This window comes from Trichosurus vulpecula, chromosome 1 (genome assembly GCF_011100635.1).
Source record: "Trichosurus vulpecula isolate mTriVul1 chromosome 1, mTriVul1.pri, whole genome shotgun sequence".
Lineage (NCBI taxonomy): Eukaryota > Metazoa > Chordata > Mammalia > Diprotodontia > Phalangeridae > Trichosurus > Trichosurus vulpecula.
The window spans coordinates 541,437,244-541,456,655 of record NC_050573.1 but is presented as its reverse complement, the minus strand read 5'-3'; the positions used below and the strand labels follow the sequence as shown (position 1 = coordinate 541,456,655).

Genomic DNA, 19,412 nt, shown 5'->3' with positions numbered 1-19,412 from the left:
TTATAAATTGTAAAGCATTATATAAATGTGAATTAAGGATTTAAAAGATCAATTTATCCATCCCCCTGACTCTGTACAGGACAGCTCCCTAGCATAGCCTAGACAGAGAGGGAAGGTGGGCAAAAACCCTCAAACAGTTCAGACAGAAGGGGTGCCCCAAATAGTATGTCTGAAAATAAGAACAAAGTATGGGAAAGGGAGTAAAAGATTCAATCACATCCCAAGGAGGTTTCATCTCATATCCCAAGCTGCAGCCACCTTGTTACCAGAGACTCCCAGAGAACATTCCTAGTATGTGAGCAGTTGATACAGTTACAGGTGAAGATAATGATGGAAGAAGGCAGCCCTAGTTATTGACCTCCCCTGTGACTCTTTTTTCCCTGCTTCAGCACATTGACCACTATTCTCGGACCAAAGCCATCGCAGACCAGCTGATCCTCACATCCAATGGAACCCCACTCCCTGGTATGATGGGGACAAGGTACATTTGTGCCTATGTGGAGATAGAAAAGGGAAATCACCAGAAGACATGGGGAATGAACTTTGCTGCCCCAGAAATGTTCTCAGTTTGTTTTAAGCTGATCACAGAATTTCAGAGTTGGAAGGAGCCCTGAGTTCATCTGGTCCAAACCATATCCCATCCCTTCAAAAAGAATCCCTACCACAACACTGAGGCAAGTGCATGGTCATCCACATTTTGCTTAAAGACTCCTGCTAACTCACAGGGAGGCTCATTCCACTTCTGGACACCTTTACTTGTTAAAATTTTTTTTCTTATCTCAAGCCTAAACTTGCCTCTTTGTAGTTTCTACTCATTGATTTGTGTACTGTCCTCTAGGACCAAACAAGACAATACTTATCCTCCATCCACAGGACAGCTATAGCCCCTTCTGCATCTTCTCTTCTCTGGGTGTTAAACCCCAGTATTTTCAAATAATCCTCATACAGATTGTGCTCAAAGACCTTCACCATCCACTCTGCCCTCTGGATACTCTCCAGTGTATCACCTTTCTTCCTAAATGGGGGTGCTCAGAACTAGATTATGGTTTTGAAACCTAGTTTTGGCTCTAAATTATAAATCCTGGATTTCACCCCCATCCTCCAAAAGAATATCAGCTGAAATAATGGATGTGATGCTGTGACTATTGCTATGATCCGTGTGTGTGTGTGTGTGTGTGTGTGTGTGTGTGTGTGTGTGTGTGTAGGCAATGTAGCAGGCAGTTGACTGCATCTTCCCCTCCCCCAAACCACAATTCCAATGAAAGAGGGGTAAAAATTTCAGGGGTGATGACAGATTCAGGCAATTCCAACTTCACTTCCCAGTTACAGATCTCACTTTTTAAATCTAGCTTTGCTCTTCTGTCCAAGCAAGTGTGGTTCTGGCTCTTACCACCCTCTTCAGCTCAGCAGCTTCTGCAGCAGACATCTGATCCTCCTGCTTAGAATTATTTATCAGAGCATCCCCTGAGTTTTCCATGTTAAGGAGAGTCATGTATACCCTACCAGGCTGCCTGCTTACCTGGGCAGCATGCTCCCCAACAATGAATATAAACTGCAACCTAATCCCTGTGCCCAGGTGAGCTAGAGTTTAAAATTAGACATGAGCCATTTACGGAAAGAACACTTCTTACCTAATCACTAACCAGCCTCTAGGGGGTCACCCAGGATAGTGTCTACCCCCGGCCTTTCCCAGAAGGAGCAGCATGACTCAAAGCTTGGCCCTATCTAACTCATTTGACACCTGGGGCTCCAGGAAATCTTCCTTGATGCCTTGTGACTACCTGTCCTCCAAGGACAGGAAATTTTAGGTCATTTGGGTCACTTTCTAGGTTCTGTGGGGACTAAAATCTTCCGACCTACAATAAAAGAGACTGAGGCAGAGCTCTGAGCCAATGGTACTTTATTAAAGGGTCCATGGCCCCCTCTAATGAAGTGGACCTCAGATCTTCCTCACAATCTGAGATGACCCCTTCCTCCAGGGCCTTATTGATACCTGAACATTCTAAAGTGGCTATACAAAGTACGGAATCCCATTGGTTGATAGATCTTGCTCTGTGGGCCAAAAAATGATGCATCAGCTAAAAATGGTATGTCAGCCAGAGGGTCTCCAGTTGGGCAAAGCATGGGGCATCTCCGCTAAGTGGTCATAAGATGGTCACCTGCTCATGTTGGACAAAAGAGAATGGTCCAGAGATACAAAAATAAGTTGGGAGATTTTCCATGTAATTGAGTCACCTCCACCATGCTGGGCTTCATCACCATGACAAGGAAAAACAAGGGTGGAGGGCCTCTAGTTAGCTTCCTATGATGAAGCAAGTCAACTTACAATCTGCAGCTCACAGCTCTGGGGCCTACTATACAGAACTTATAGGCACTACCCCTATGGAATCATAGCAAACTGACTAATACTAAGTGGAATAGAGTAGGGGTCCCACTGAATTATTTCTCACAGTTCTGTCCCTGGCTTGAACATTAACTCACTCTGCGACCTTAAATAATTGACTACCACTGTCTGGGCTTTAGGTTTCTCATCTTCAAAACAGGGAGGAGAGGGGAGTGCGGAGGACTAGGGTTGGACTACATGATCTCTAGGGCCCCTTCCAGCTCCAAAATTCAATTCTTCTGTGATTCACATGGGTGGATTCAGCCAGTGTGGGGTGGGCGGATGTTAGGGGTAGATCCACAGCGATTTTCATTCTGCTTTCTGGTACTTTCCCTTCTACAATTATTCTATGAGTAAAACAATATTTAAGAAGAATCTAGTCCCTTTTGAGTGAAGACAACAGTACTATCTCATCACCAGACCCACCAAAGAGTTTTATATCTTTTGTCATGAGGATGAATTTGCACTCTCTTGTGACAAGGGACATACATCTGCAAGACAGCTGGTTGGGGTTGGGGATGGAGGTACTGCCGGTGCCTATGAGCTACAGTGAAGCTACACAGAAGTGAAGCCCGTGACCTTGGACCTCCTTTGTAAGCATTTTCCACTCTAGGAACCACAAGGACTGATATGACTACCTTCCCAGTCCTCACAGGATCAAACGCAGGGGCAGGGTAGAACCATCCATACTCCCTAACATGCTCTTCTGTAGAGACCAAAGAGGCCATTTCCATAAAGGGCTAAGCACAGGTACCCCGGGTATGGTGAGCTTGGTCAATGAGCAAATCTTTAAATGGAGTATTTTGATTAGTCCTTTCCCAAGATGGACTGTGGTCTTGAATAGTCATTCCCTCATTCCATGGGCCATCTGAATGATCTCTTCTCTGTACTGTAGGAGGAGGTACCCTTCGAACATGTGTCCTTCGTCCCCCAGGCATCTATGGACCAGAAGAGCAGAGGCACCTCCCCCGGGTGGCGGTAGGTACTGTTGTCCTAGCAGCTACAACGGAGTCAGAAAGCAAACTCAGTATCAAGAGTCTTGTTCAAATCAATAAAATCCAACAAACATTAAGCACCTACTATGTGCACAGCATTGGGGATACAAAGAAAGGCCAAAAAAAAAAAACCCAGGCCCTGCCTTTAAGGAGCTCACATAGGGGAGTTATGTAAATAACTAGATACATGCAAGAATAAATGAAAGGGAGAAGAAATAGTCATTAAGAAATTATTAAGTGCCTACTGGATGCCAGGCACTGAGGATATAAAGAAAGGCAAAAGATAGTTCTTTTTTTCGGAGGGGGGAAGACAAGGCAATTGGGGTTAAGTAACTTGCCCAAGGTCACACAGCTAGTAAGCATGTCAAGTGTCTGAGGCCAGATTTGAACTCAGGGCCTCCTGACTCCAGGGCTGGTGCTCTATTCACTTCACCACCTAGCTGCCCCCCAAAAGGCAGTTCTTGATACCAGGAAATGCAGAAATCCGGCCACAATAGGTTTTGGACTGAATCTTGAAGGGAGCCAGAGAATCTAAGAGGAGGTGAGGGGTCAGAGCATTATGGGCATGGCAGACAGCCAGTTCGAAGGCATAGAGGTGGAAGACTGAGTGTTATATTCAAATAACTATAACTAGGTTAGCATATGGCTAGATCACAGATTGCATGGAGTACAAAAAATGGTGCAAAAAGGCTAGAAAGCTAGGAAGGGGTCAGGTTACAAAGGGCTTTAAATGCCAAAGAACTGTTGGCATATTTAATCCTACAGATAATAGGGAATATATGTATACATACAAAATATAGATAATAGGGATGTATATATATACATATATATCCCTATATCGATAATAGGGAACTTTGTTGTTGTTCAGTCGTTTCTGACTCTTTGTGATCTCTTCTGGGGTTTTCTCAGCAGAGATACTGGAGTGGTTTGCTATTTCCTTCTCCAACTCATTTCTATAGATGAGGAAACTGAGGCCAACAGGGTTAAGTGACTTGTCCAGGGTCATACAGCTAGTGTCTGAGGCAGGATTTGAACCCAAGAAGATGAATCTTCCTGACTCCAGGCATAGCACACTATCCACTATGCCACCTAGCTGCCCTAATATGTAGCTACTGGAGCTCAAATCTAATGGGGAAAAGAACAAGTACACAAACAACTATGATAGAAGGAAAATTAGATAAGCACAAAGGAAAGGTTCGCTCAAAGTGCTATGAGGAATTGGAGGAGGAATAGATCATTATTAGCTGGGGGAGTGGGAGAGTCAGGGAAGGTTTTGTGGAGAAGGTGGTGTCTGTTACTGGAGATATAAAGAAAGGCAAAAGGAGAGGAGACATTTTGGAACAGTCACTGATGAAGACTAGGGAAGAATAGAAAGAATAAAGGCTAAATTAAAGGCATGAAGAATAAAAGGATTAAGAATAAGAGGCCCAGCTGAGAATAGATCATATAGACTTTCAGTAGAGTCAGCTCAGACATGCAACTTCCTCTAACTACATTTAGTAGCATGGAAGTAAACAGAGATTGGAGATAACGGAAGTGACAACAAGCATTTATGAAGTACCCTACCATGTGCCAGGCGCTGTGCTAAACTCATGGGGATTAAAAAAATTAAATTAAAATTTTTAAAAAGGTAAAAACGAACCCTGCCCTCAAGAAGCTCACAATCTAATGGAGGGGACAACATGCAAACAACTATATACAAACAAGATATACACAGGATAAAGTGGAGATAATCCCAGAGGGAAGGGATTAACATTAAGAAGGACTGAGAAGGGCTTCTTGAAAATGGGATTTTATCTGAATTTTAAAGGAAGTCAGAAGGTAGAAGAGATGAAAGAGGGATTTCCAGGCATGAGCAACAGCCAGTAAAAATGTCTTGTTGGAGGACAAATTGCCAAAAACACTGGACCCAGAGTACACAGGGGGCCCTGGACACATCAAGGACAAAGCGCCCTACCCTGCCAGAGACATACTTTGTTGTTTGCATCCCAAACTGGACTCCTTACGTGTCCTTGGGAGCCAAGACAAGTGCCAGTCAGTCAGCACTAGACTGAGAAATTGCATGTGCATCTGCAACACTTGTAGATAAGCAGACCCTCCTATCTTCATGGTCCAGCAGTTCCCAAGGGATTTCTCCTCCCCTGCCACTCCCATTTAGGAGGGGATTTCTGTTTCTTCCTCCTTCTTTTGTTGTATTCTCATAAATATGCAAGGTTCTGTTTGGATTGTGAACTCTGCTTGCTTAGGGTTCCAACTGCAAGTTCATTTCTCTTGTAACAAATCCAATTGCAACAGGATGTCTCATGGACTTGTGAGGTTGTAGTTAACAGAACTGAGAGTCCCCTGACTCCTATGCTAAGTTGCCCAAACATTCCAAAGGTCCAATCTGTGCTTTCCCCCTCCCACTTTCAGGGTAACATCAAGAAGAGATTATTTACCTTCAAATTTGGGGATCCCAGGACACGTATGAACTGGGTCCATGTACAGAACCTGGTCCAGGCACACCTTCTGGCTGCAGAGGCACTCACTGCAAACAAAAGCTACGTCGCGGTAAGTTCTGGACCCCTTCCTCTGTTAAGTTCCTGGCTGGCTGTCTACCTGAGGACGGAGAAAGCCCTATCAGCTGGGGCGGGGGTGGGGGGGGTGGGGGGGGGTGGCGTGCGTCTTGTCAGGCCAAGATTCCTGAAGAAAGTGGTACTCCTTCCTTACCTTTGCTTCCTGGAATTCTTTTCCTTTAAGATGCAGCTCAAATACCATCTTGTGCAGGAAGTCTTTCTTGTTCTACCTGCCCCCACATGTTAGTCTCTTCTTTCTCATAGGACCTTGTTTTTGACTACTTTGTGCACGTGTATGTGTGTGTATACATACATATACATATATGTACATTTATTAAGTTTATATTTATGTTGTAAATATTTCTATATGTGCTGCATCTGTAAAATAGGGTAGCTAAGTGGCATAGTGGATAGAGTGCTGGGCCTAGAGTCAGGAAGACTCATCTTCCTGAGTTCAAATCTGACCTCAGGTACTTGCTAGCTGTGTGACCCTGGGCAAGTCACTTCACCCTATTTGCCTCAGTTTCCTCATCTGTAAAAATGGGCTGGAGAAGGAAATGGCAAACCCCTCCAGTATCTTTGCCAAGAAAACCCCAAATGGGGTCGCAAAGAGTCAGAAATGACTGAACAACAACAAATCTGTAAAATAAGGATAATAACAACACTTTACAAAGTTGTTGTGAAAATAAAATGAGATAGTATTGGTAAAGCACTTTAGCACATATTAGACACTTAATGAAAGTTTACTCAAAATGTCAGAATTTAAGCTTGTTCAAAAAATAATTAATAAATGTGTTGAATTGAAATGGAAGGCTTGCCTAGGGAACCAGTGGGATATTACGGCTGCTTAAGGCATTTAATAGAACTACAATATGTTTCCTCAATAACTTCAGAATGTTATTCAAGTGACTCATTAGGTAAAATACTAAAAGCTCATAAACCACATAATTAACAACACAAATATTTTTATTATAAAAAAGGATATAAAATCATTTTATTCTTTCTACTTGTATCCCTAGTTCCTAGCACATTGCCTAGTAGGTGCTTCATAAATACATCTTAATTCATTGATTGGCTTCGGTTGTCCCTTGAAGGAATGGAGAGAAAGATTAGGAAGTCACCAGTGATCTTAGAGCAGCTTCACTAGGTAAAGTCATTTACACAAAGACAAAACACCAGAACTGGAGGGAACCTTGGAAATCACCTTGTCCAACTGTCCCCCACCCCCAAATGAATAAGAAAGCATTTATTAAGTACTTACTGTGTGCCAGGTACTGTGCTACATACACACAAATACAAAAGCAAACAAAGCCTCTGTCCTCAAGGATCTTATATCCTAATAGGAAGAGCTCACACATAGAATACAGTGGTAGCTAGGGCTGGGAAGTCACAGGAGTTTTGAGCGGAGCCATAAAGCGGCTAATAGACATTTCGTGAAACAACGGGAATGTTGATGTAACTACTTGTTTCTACAGCAAGAATAGAAGGGGGTGAGGAGTGTAGCAGAAAGATGGGGGGGGGGAAGCATGGGTAGATGGGACGGGGTGTGGGGGTATCTGGGTCCAGCTAAATATAATGAGTCCTCTCAGCCATTAGTGGGGCAGGGCAGCTAGGCGGTTCAGTGGATAGAGCACTGGACCTGAAGTCAGGAAGACCTGAGTTCAAATTTGGCCCAAGACACTTACTAGTTGTGTGACCCCGGACAAGACACTTAACCTCTGTTGCCTTAATCAGTTAGAGAAGGAAATGGCAAACCACTGTAATATCTTTGCCAAGAAAAGGTCATGGACAATATTGGCATGCTATGGTCCATGGGGTCACGAAGAGTTGGACATGACTGAACAACAAGAAGAGGGAATAGGGAGCCACTGGAGTTTATTGAGTAAGGGAATAACATGGCCACGTATTCTCTTAAAGACAAACACTTTGGCAGTTTGTGGGGGAGGGGTTGGAGCCTTTGCCATAAACTAGTAGAGAAGTGATGTCAGCTTGAACTAAAGTGGTAACTTTCCCACAAAGTTCACAAAAGCCTCTCTTTCAACCCCGCTGGCTTGAAGTAGTATTATTCACTTCCGACACATGCTCCTACAGGAGCCCAACTCAGAACAGACCTAGTTGGGTGTCTGAACCACCTGATGTGAAAAGAAAAGGGGGCTGCTGCCATATTGTGTCCTTGACTGGTCTCTTCTACTTCTGTCTCAGAGTGGCCAAGCTTATTACATCAATGATGGAGAAAGCGTCAACCTCTTTGAATGGATTTCCCCTCTGGTAGGTACCATATATGCCCACAAATACACCAAGGTATGGAAATTACATATTCCTCCCAACCCCCATCCCTAGGGATTATATTGGACATCACTAGGTGGTCCTTCAGTTGCCCTTAAAGAGCCAAAGAAAAGCCTTTAACCATAGCCTACAAGAATCTTTTTTTCCTTCCTGCTTCCATCTAGGATTTCCCCAACAAGGTTGGCCCAGAGGTTGAATGTGATCTTCTTTTTACTGTAAAATTAAGAGCCTAGAGAAAGCTTCCTGGATGTATTCAGACATACACCTCTTCTCTTCCCAATCCTGAACTCCAATTTATCTGCTATTTTTCTACATGTTTCAATGCCACTGTAAACCAAAAACAGAAACCATGTGGAAAACAGATGTTCACATCCAACTTTAGAAATGATATTTTTCTCCCAACTAGGTTACCATGCCTCCACAAAAGTCCCCTAAAGTATTGAAGCATTTCACAATGATGACATTTTCATAAAAAGTCAAGACTTCACATCATAGGCAGTTTCATGATCTATGGTAGGTAGTGTTGTATGACAGAAAGAGCATTGGCTCTAGAGAAAGGACCCGGGTTCAAACCCCACATCTGGTACTACCTCAACTGTACAATGATAGGACTAGACTAGCAGGCTTTAAGGGATTTATTAACATCTCACATTCCTTATGATCCTATCTCATCATTTTTTAGTAGAGAAACCAATTCTGGAAGATTTTAATTATTCTAAAGAAATTAATTTCTATCTGCCCTTTCTAGAGGCAGAGCAGGGCAATTAGGTGGTGTAGTGGATAGAACGCCATGCCTGACATCTGGAGGACCTGAGTTCAAATATGGCCTCACACGCTTAGTAGTTGTGTGACCATGGGCAAGTCACTCAACTTTGTTTGCCTCAGTTTCTTCATTTGGAAAATGAGCCGGAGAAGGAAATGGCCACTCCAGTATCTTTGCCAAGAAAACTCCCAAAATGGGGTCCAACAAAGAGTCAGACACAACTGAAAAACCAACAACAACAATACCTACAGCGTGTGCTCAGTCCCTTAGTATCAAGACCGTTGGGATGGCCACAGGGCTTTAGACTAGGGGCAGGAGTCCAAGATCTGAGGCATGTCCTGCATTTTTTTAAATTAAGTTTTCTTTTCTATTTTCAATTTACCTGCTTTCTCTCCTTCCCACTTTTTCCTCCCCATTGAAAAAGAAAGAAAAACAAAGCTCTTCTAACAAATAAACAAATAGGTATAGTCGAGCAAAACACATTCCCCACGTTAGCCGTATCAAAAAAAAAAATATGTACATCTCAATCTTCACTCCAAGTCCATCACTTCTCTGTCAGGAGGTGAGTAACATGTTCCATCATGAATCCTCTAGAATCACGGTTACGTTCTCAAGTCTTTCAGAGTTGTTTGTCTTTACAGTATTGCTACTATTGTATAAATTGTTCTCCTGATTCTACTCTCTCCACTCTGCCATCGGTTCATACAAGTCTTCGGTTTTCTCTGAGTCTGTCCCCTTCCTTATTTCTTACGGCACAATAATATTTCACCAGATTCTTATACCCTACCTTGTTCAGCAATTCCCAAATAGATAGATACCCCCTCAATTTCCAATTCTTTGCCACCACACGAAGAGCTGCTACAAATATTTTTGTATGTATATGTCCTTTTCCCCCTCTTTGAACTTTTTGTGGTATAGACCTAATAGTGGTATCATTGGGTCAAGGGGTATGCATAGCTTAGTAACTTTTGGGGCAAAGTCCCAAATTAATTTCCAGAATGGTCAGACCAGTTCACATCTCAACTTAAAATGTAGGAAATGTCTTTTACATAGCATGGGGAAGAAAGAAGGGGATCTGGGCTTTGAGTGCCACCACCCCTCCTCCACCTCCTCCTGATCCTCAGCCTTGCAGGGCCCTGAGCTCACTCTGCCCTTTTCCCATTTCCCTACAGTTTGATAAGATGGGATACCGCCGGCCATGGATCCGGATTCCTACTTCTTTGGCTTACCTGGCAGGTAACAACAAAGACAGTCTGTGTGGGGAGGAAGAGGAAAGAGGAAGAGGGAGAGGTGGGTCACCATAGCAGGGATGAAGGGAACCCGTCTACGAGATTCTATAACCTTAGAATGATTTTTTTTAATAATCTTCATGCCTAAGGCTGTGAATGCTTCCCACATGAGGCTTTATCATTTTCTTAGATTTCCAACTATAGTTCTTTTTTTAATTAGTTTTTATTGATCTCTTTCACTATCATTTCCAAAAGTATAATTCCTCGGCCTTACCCCAGTAGGCCAAATCCAAGCTGTCTATGTAACAAAGAATAAAAGAGAAAGAAAAAAGTTTAGCAAAACTAACCATCATATGAAATTGGACAATATATGCAGTGTTCCCCAGCTGTCATCCCTCCCATCTCTGCAAAGAAGGGAGAGAGATACATTTTCTCATTTCTTTAGGACCAAATTTCCAACCAGAGGTCTACTTTTTGGTTTTTTAATTGTGGGGAGGAGGTGTTTTTTGTTTGTTTCTTTGTTTTTTAAATATGGGACCATCCACAAATTTGTATGTTGTCCTTGATCCAGAGCCAAGCTAATTTTCTCTGTTTCATTCCAATTTTGTCTATGTGCTGCCAATGTAAGCACCCAACCACAGTTCTGAACAGAAGTTTCAACCTTCCTGACGGATGACTGTGGAGGCAACTGGCAACTTTTGAAGCTTCCTCATGCCTCAAATTCACACACCTCTCCACCAGCACATGATCTTCTTATTCCTCTCCCCAACTCTCCCTAGGACTATTACAAGTCAGAAAACCAGGCAACTTGATTAAGCAGAAACCAAAAAAATGTAAAGAGATCAGGGTTAGATGGAGTTCTGGCCACCCTTCTAGATGTATTTAGAGTGTGCCTCACCTAATAAAATAGCTATGCTCCTGAACAATTGGATGTAAATCAGTTTATATTTTAGGTACGCTATGGGAACCCTCTATTTAAAGGGACCCTCTGCCATATTTTTTATACAAAGGAAGCAAATCAACTCCTCGGTTGATATTTTACAAATACTGGATTTATTTAAAACATAGTATACCTAATAGTATAGTATAAAACGTAGTACACCTAATCACCTCCTGCCCCTAATGTCTCTTTCGTAGCCACAGGAATGGAATATTTCCACCTGGTCCTGAAACCCATTTGTGATTTCCCACCTCTGCTGACCCGAAGTGAGGTAACAAACCTGAACTTGCCTCGAAGGCTCTGATGGCTGATTTTCCTCCTTCCTTCCCTTCCTGACCCTCTTTTCTCCTCTCCTCTATTCCTCCTCCCTTTGTCCCCGAGGCCCTCATCCCAGAGGGCTCCTGGGTGCATTGTGTGAGACAGTGTCAGCTCAGGGTCACGATTACACCAAGGAGAGTTGGGACAACATCTCTCCTAATTGTTCCTAGAGGGGGTTGGTTACCCCTAGTCTTTAAATCTCATTTTACTTTTATTGATGTCTTTGGTTTTTATTTCTTGTTCATTTCTGAATATATTCTTTCCCACTCCTCTACCTAATGAGCCATGCATTGTGACAAGGATTAAAAAAAGAAAGAGAGAAGAAGGCAATCTAGCAAAATGTCTGACAACAGATGCAATATTTCACAAACTAGCTGGTCCTTTAGCAAGGCCCTCCACAAGGCAGCATCCCACTGTGTTCTCCCTTATCTCCAGCCAAGCCTGTCTACTCTTAGTTCATGCTGTTCCTTCTTCCTGACCCCCAGTATAAATTCTACCCATCCATTACACTACACACATTATACTTGATTTTGGCCAAATGACAATAACGTAATCCTTCGAAGCTCAGCTGAAGTCCCACCTTCTCCAGGAAGCCTTCCTAGACCACACTAGCCTATAGAGGCTGCTCCATCCCTTAAGTTCTAGTCTCACTTACTGGGTTGGCAGCACCCCTCAATTTAACGCTGTCATACTCTAGTACTGATTTCTTAATTATTTCCTATGGACCAATATCGCCTTCCCAGCCTGAGCATGAATGCCTTGATTTCAAGGACTGTGGTCAACAGGTGTTTACTAAGTACCTACTGTGTGTCAGGCAATGATCTAGGTGCTGAGGTTATAAAAACAAGGAATGAAAGCAATCCCTATTAGCAAGGATCTTACATTCTGGGGGGAGGAGGGGAGATGATGACAAGTCCATATGTAAGTACATGCAGTAGAAATAGAAGAATAAACACAAAGAATACAGAGTAATTAATATAAGGTAGTTAAGGAGACAGGGAACTAGCAATTGGGATGGAGGAGGATCGGGAAAAGCTTCAAGCAGAAGATGATAAAGCTGCACCTTTAAGGAAGGAAAAGATTCCATGAAGCGGAGGAGTGTATTCCATGTATAGGAGATAGCCTGAAAAGGCACAGACACAGAGATGGGAAATAAAGAGCCATATCATGAGCGAAGAACGATTGAGCTGGATTGCACAGTGGGGGAATAGTGTCCCAAAAGCTTGGAAAGATAGACTGGGGCCAGGTGGTAAAATCTTTTAAAAGCTAACAAGGGGAGTTTATAGTTCATTCTAGAGGCCACCGGAGTTAACTGAATAGGAGAGGGGCAGGATCAGAGCTCCACAGATCTCTACTTAAGGAAAATCATGTCAGCAGCAATGTGTCCTATGATCATAGCTCAAAGGGACCTCAGACATTCACCTCATTCAATATGTTTGCCTTGTGCGTGATGTTGGGCAAACAGTTGGTGCCCAGTAGATAAGTTTTCAACAAATTTCTATTGAGTGTCCACTATCCAAGACCTTCCCAGATGGGTTGGGACAGCAGCCGGGGGAAAGCTAGAGAACAGGGAGGAATGTTTTAAATTATTACTATTCAACATCCCATCAAAGCAATCACAGAATTTTGGGATTAGAAGAGACATCATTTGGCATCCAGTCCAACCCATACCTGGAAAGGAAAAAGAATCCCCGTTGCATCATATCGAATAAGTGTCACCCAGCTGCGAAGGGGAACCCATTAAATGCTAAGGCAGCCACATCCACCCCAGTTCAAATCCTGGCTCTTCCACTTAATATCCAAATGACCTTGAGCAAGTTTCTTTATCTCTGTGGGCCTCAGTTCCCTCATTTGAAAAATGATGGGGTTGAGTTGGAAGGGCTAAGGTCTCTTCAAGGTCTGAAGCAATGATACTTTATCCCCTCAGCCAAGACATGAGCTGTTCTGGAATGTGGGTGCCCTCTGCTGACCAAACTATGACATAGCAACCATCCTTCCATCCAAGGTATAGCATATCTAATGCAGTGTATTTATAGACTTCTCGTGCCTTTGTGTTCAGGAGCCAGAGATATCCTAAAGAGTCTCTGAGTAACCTAGGTTCTAGAGTATATTCCTGAGGCCAGGCCACAGCAGGCTTGGGAGGTGGGGGCAGGGGGGGGGTGTTGGGGGGAGGGAGAGAGAGAGAGAGAGACAGACAGAGAGAGAGAGAGAGAGAGAGAAAGGAGAGAGAAAGGGAGAGAGAGAAGGAGAGAGGGAGAGATAGGGAGAGAGGATGAACAAATCCAGAGTCAGAAAAGTTGCCATTAGGAATCATTATTTTCTTTGCCATGAGCACATCTAAAATATGACTATGCCCATAGCTGTCCTTGAACAGAAAGTATAGGAAAGGCAATGACATTTTTCTTCTCTACTTGGTACTTCCTTTTCATATTTGGACCTCTGGAGCTCCAAGACTCTTTTGTTAATGCTGAAAGGGGTTGAGACTGACATTCTCAGATAAGAGGTGTGGACTGCCAGTATAGCATAGTGGATAGAGAGTTGTCCTCAAACCAAGACAACCTGGGTTCTGGTCCTGCCTCTGACAAATACTGGTTATGTGATCTTGGACAAGTCACTTAACCTCTCACTGCTCTAGAGAATTCCCTAAGATTATAAATTGATAGTTTCCTTATCTGGGAGTTCCCTATGATGAGGCAGATAGGAGTGTTTGAGGCAGATGGAGCAAACAGGATGCAGAATGTGAGATATGAGATAGAATGCAGGATGTGACCAGCCAAAAAGTGCTCAAAAAAAACTAAGCATTAAAGCCTCCCACCATGGGATTATCTGTATGCATTCACAAAGTACCTTGGACTACCTAACATTCCAGAACAGCTTTTCTCTTTATCTTTAAATAATTAAGAAAATAATTATTTTCTGGAATCTCACATAGATACTGAATGTGGTAATTCACAAACCTCCAAATTAACATATATAAATATATCCTTAGATGAAGCAGACTTGAAGATCATACCCCTATTTTGTACAAGAATTCCCATCAGTAGGAATTCCACAACACAGAAAACTCTTGCATAGGGTTGATAAGAATTTGACTAGATGGTTATAATGAAAAACAGTTAACATTCAGATGGCATTTTTCCTATGCCAAGCACTTTACAATCATGCGATCCTTACAACAAACCTGGGAGGTGGGTTCTACGGTTATCCCCTTACAGAACAGTAAACTGAGGTAAATAGGACTTTCTTGGGGCCATACAGCCAATAAATTTCTTAACGCCAAATTACAAATATCTTTTCCTGTTAGGTTCCTGACAAAGAGAGCATTCTGAGACCCCATTCTTATCTCCTTCAGGACAGATTTTGACTTGAATCAAATCCGGATTCGTAATCACTAATGATAGTATTTTAATTTCTAAGGCCTAATATTCTTAGCACTTTAAAAGAAAAGATTATTATCCATAAATTCACATATTTCCTTTTTTAAAAAAGACACTTGCTGACAATTCCCAGCTCTGAATAACCTTTTCCTCTATTTTCTTAAAGAACTAGAGTTCCCTGTCTCTTTTACCTTTGAGATTTATCAGATAAAGAATTTCCCTAAAGATTCCAGCTCTCCATTTCTATCCTCCCAGGAATTTCAAGCTGCATATCCTAGGAAATGCATATAAAGTTTTACAAACAGTTTGAAATCACACCTGTTATCATCAGGTTAGCTTAAAATGTGCTGAGCTAAAACAGCCTAAGACTCTAAGTTGTACTGCTGCTTTTGGCCCATGCAAAAAGACCTAAGAAATTTGATTTAATGCTGACAGGGTGTGGCCAGTTTCCCCAGGGAGAAACCTCTAGAGCCTTCAGAGTTACTTAAATAACAATTAAATAACTGAACAGCACAAGGAAACATTTGAGATTTTATATAATAAATTTTTTAATTTAAAAAAAGATTTTATATAATAATCACAAATCACAATAACCAATATCTTTGCCATAGCCAATATTTATGTAGTATTAGATTTAATAAGGTCTTCCTACAGATTTATAGGAATCTCTTTTTAAGATCTTGTAAGCCAAATTTGTTCCCATTTTGCAGGAGGATGCCTAGTAGGGAAAGAAATACAGAGTGCATAGATGATGACAGGGACAGGGAGAAGTCCAAAACCTTGGAGAGGCTTGTTTGGAAACCCCTCCCCCAAATCACTTTTCTTGGTCCTCCAGATTATATTGAGACCAGGTCATGCCGTAATAGAGTACAAAGTGCCTTTTCTTTAAGTCTTAGAGACCAAATTTCTCATTAAGCTTGGCCTAGTTTCAGAACAAGCAACCTAGAGGAGAATCCCTAGGCACAGGAGACTGACCCATAATGTAAAAGGCTGAAGCTAGTACTCTTTAGGGCCACAGAATCGCTTCCCACCACAGCATCCCATGGGAGGGAAGGAATAAGACAAGGCTTCCCAAACGAGGCATCTCTCATGTTAAGGGAATCTCCAGAGACAGGTGCTGAGCCCCTCTGTAACCCCCAGCCTACCTTCTTGAGCCCTTTCTGGCTGGTCACATCCTGCATTCTATCTCATATCTCACATGCTGCATCCTGTTTGCTCTATCTGCCTTGAACACTCCTATCTGCCTCATCATCTATACCAATAAAAATAATGTTTACTCCCTGTTCATGTCCTACTCAGTGCAGCTGACTCCAGAGTCAACATTCGTGTCTGTTTCTCATAGGGAGACAATTCAGTTCAACTAAATACACATTTATTAAGCACCTATTATATGCAAGCCTCTGGGAATACAAAGATAACACAGTCCCTGCTCTCAAGTCGCTTGGAGTCTAGCAGAATGGATAAGACATAGTCACAAAAATTGTAGTACCGATAGAGGGACTCCAAATAGAGTGAAAAGATTCAAGGAGGGAGAGATTTCCAACTAAGGAGGAACCAGGAAAGGCTTCTTAGACGAATTAAGGAGCTGGGCTTTGAAGGTAAGTAGATAGTCACAACCGGGGGAAGTAGATGGTCATAATCTGCCAAAATTCCAAAGAGCTCGACTGCAGGCTTTGGTTCAGAGAAGTTGCAAAGCTGGTCCCATGCGTATGTGGGTAGAGGTGGGGATCAAGTGATGCATCAGGAAGTATTATCAATAACCTACTGGACCCAAATAGGGAAGAAGTCTAAGACATGGTCCAATATGGAGGTTGGTACCTCAGGCTCAGATGAGGAAAGAAACATCTCCTAACAATTAGGGGTTAAACCCCTTTACCTTCCCATCCCAGGCTAGACATGAAAACTCAGTGTTTCTCTAAATAAAATTACATGCTTCAAAACATAGATTCTCAACCTTTTTTGTGCATTGATCCCTTTGGCAGTATGGTAAAGCCTATGGACCCTTACTCAGAATAATGTTTTTAAATACACAAAATAAAATTCATAGGATTACAAAGGAAACTAGTAATATTGAAATACACTTTTCACAAAATATTTTCCCATCTAATTTCACAGAGACCGCCCCCCTAAAATTTATCCATGGTCCCTTTGGGGGTCTGTGGACCTCCAGTCCATAGAAAAAGGTCTTGGCACTTTCCCCCACTTCCATGCAGACTTCTTTCTTCTCTGAACACTATAAACATGACTATACAATTCAGCTCTTTAGTGGTCCCTTTTTGTTCCACATAAGTTAATATTGGCCTCTTCACTAGATATTAAATTCCTTGAGGGCAAAACCCATGTCTTATATTCCTTTGTATCCTCATAACAAAGACTAGTGATACATATTGGTTGGTTGACAAGTAAAAGATAGATGGAATCGTGATCAGTTTCCAACTCAGAAATCAGAGAATGAGGATTTGGAGGTGGGCCTGGAACGCAGGGTCCTCACTTCCAACTTGTCTGTCATCATAGATTCTCTTCTCGTTCCCTGAATCCTGCAGTACCAGGCCAGCTCCAGACAATAGAGAGAAAAGCCCTTGAGAGAAATTAGTTCTGTATAATTGTAGCAATCTGTGTAAGGAGAACCTTTAATCAGAAGGGAAAATTTATGGCCATACTCCAGGGAAGGCCCTGGCACATTTGCCAGCTGCTCAGAGCTCCCTCCCTCCCTTCAGACATTTCTATCTGGGCTGCCCAGTTTCTGGCTGCCTGCCTTATCTAAGAAGTATAGATATGTGTCTAGGGAAGGTAATCTTTCAAAAGCCCCTTCTGTGCTGGTAGAACAGACTAGGCAAAGCAAACTTAACAGGGCAATCTAAGCTCCTCAGGTTGACTTAGTCCCTGATCCCACTGCCAGGGATTTTCAACAACACCCAGCAAAATTAAGCATACGCCCAAGTATTTTTAATTACCTATATGGCCAGCACTGTGGGGAATTACAAAAGACAGCAAAATCTCTGAGTACAATCTAGTTGGAAGGGCAAGACTAAGCCACATGTAATAACTGGAGAATAGTATGTGCTATGATGTGAGGCATTCTATCAGTGCTAAAGGATTTAAGAGAAGGGAGAAATCAGTATGCACACAGCAATGTGGGTAATCAAGTAAGACTCCATGGAAGAGGTGGACCTTAAAAGATGGGCTGCAGGAGGCTGGCCAAAGAGGAGTAAAGACAGCATGCCATCACTTGTTACCTGTCCAGAGTTGCAATTCTGACCATTGGTGTCTTCATCTGTAAAATAGGGAAAAATAATACTTTACCTACTTCCCAAAGTAATGCTTTATGAACTATAAGGTGTTATATTTGAAACACAGGATTTAGAGCTGAAAGACACTAAAGATCTCAGCCCAATCCTTCCATTTTTATAAATGAGGAAATTGAGCCCCGGAGACGTAAGTAACTAAGGTGAAATAAGCAATAAGGATTTAATCATATGTCAGTCAGTCAACTTATTAAGCACTTATTAAAGGCTTATTTTGTGTCAGGGCACTATGGCAAGTTCCTGACACATATGGTATGGCAAAAAACACTCCTTGATTTCAAGGACCTCATATTCTAATGGGAGAGATACCACGTAAACAACTGAGTCCAAATCTGGCCTCAGACACTTACTGGCTGTATAATCTTGGGCAAGTCACTTAATTCTGTTTGCCTCAGTTTCCTCATCTATAAAATGAGTTAAAGAAGGAAATGGCAAACCATTCTAGTATCTTTGCCAAGAATACCCTAAATGGGGTCACGAAGAGTTGGATACAACTGAAAAACAACTCAACAACAACAAATCTCTGTATCCGCCACTGAGATTTCCTTCCTGAATTATCCCTCCTTGGAGTTAGGACCACCTTCTAGCAGACAGGGTAGGGCTATATCTCCTTCCTCTCCCACTCTTCCCAAAGGCTCCCTCTAGCCTCTTAACTCCTCAGGTGTGGAGTATCGCCGTGACTCACACCTTCCAGATCCAAAAGGCCCATGACCAACTTGGCTACATTCCGGAGAAGTTCACCTTTGCTGACTCAGTAGACCACTATATCCAGACCTGGCACAAGCAGCAACGCCACAGCCCAGGGCTTCTGAGATTCCTGATGGTCCTCATCTGCCTCCTTGGGGCACTCTTGCTTTGCCTGTACCTCCTGGAGCCCTCGTTCCTGGGGCTTTCCCATGGAGACCACATGTGACAGTCACTGCCCAAACACTACAAGCTCTTGTTGATTCTGCTGGATCTAGACCTGAAATGAAATGGTCCAGTTTAGGAACCAAGGGAGATAGCAAGTCATGGGCCCCTAGAAATAGTATATCAGCTGGTTCATACAAGACTTATCCAATGCTAAAAAGGAGGTAAGAGGGTATGAGCTATGAGATGGCATCCAAATTCTTTTCAGAAGGTCCAAAAACACATCCCACTGCCTTTTTCCTCTTATTTCACGACTTGGCCTGATACATAGAAATTTAGATCAGGGGTTCTTAACTTTTTTGTGTGTTGCAAACCCCTTCTCAGAATAATGTTATTTTAAAAAATTCATAAT

At 42.5% G+C, this 19,412-nt stretch overlaps 1 protein-coding gene and 1 non-coding gene across 2 annotated transcripts in view; one reads left to right on the top strand and one right to left on the bottom strand.

Moving 5' to 3' along the window:
• Positions 1 to 19,064, top strand: part of SDR42E2 (short chain dehydrogenase/reductase family 42E, member 2) — a 28,428-nt gene extending 9,364 nt beyond the window's left edge. The window contains exons 5-11 of the mRNA XM_036748910.1: positions 390 to 465; positions 3,279 to 3,361; positions 5,791 to 5,928; positions 8,136 to 8,201; positions 10,155 to 10,218; positions 11,349 to 11,422; positions 18,813 to 19,064. Of these exons, the coding sequence (XP_036604805.1) occupies positions 390 to 465; positions 3,279 to 3,361; positions 5,791 to 5,928; positions 8,136 to 8,201; positions 10,155 to 10,218; positions 11,349 to 11,422; positions 18,813 to 19,064 (753 nt within the window). The remainder of the gene's footprint in view (positions 1 to 389; positions 466 to 3,278; positions 3,362 to 5,790; positions 5,929 to 8,135; positions 8,202 to 10,154; positions 10,219 to 11,348; positions 11,423 to 18,812) is intronic.
• LOC118835061 lies at positions 10,737 to 10,842 on the bottom strand. The gene has a single exon (XR_005009418.1). It is a non-coding gene; the product is annotated as a U6 spliceosomal RNA (small nuclear RNA).
• Positions 19,065 to 19,412: the final 348 nt, after the last annotated feature.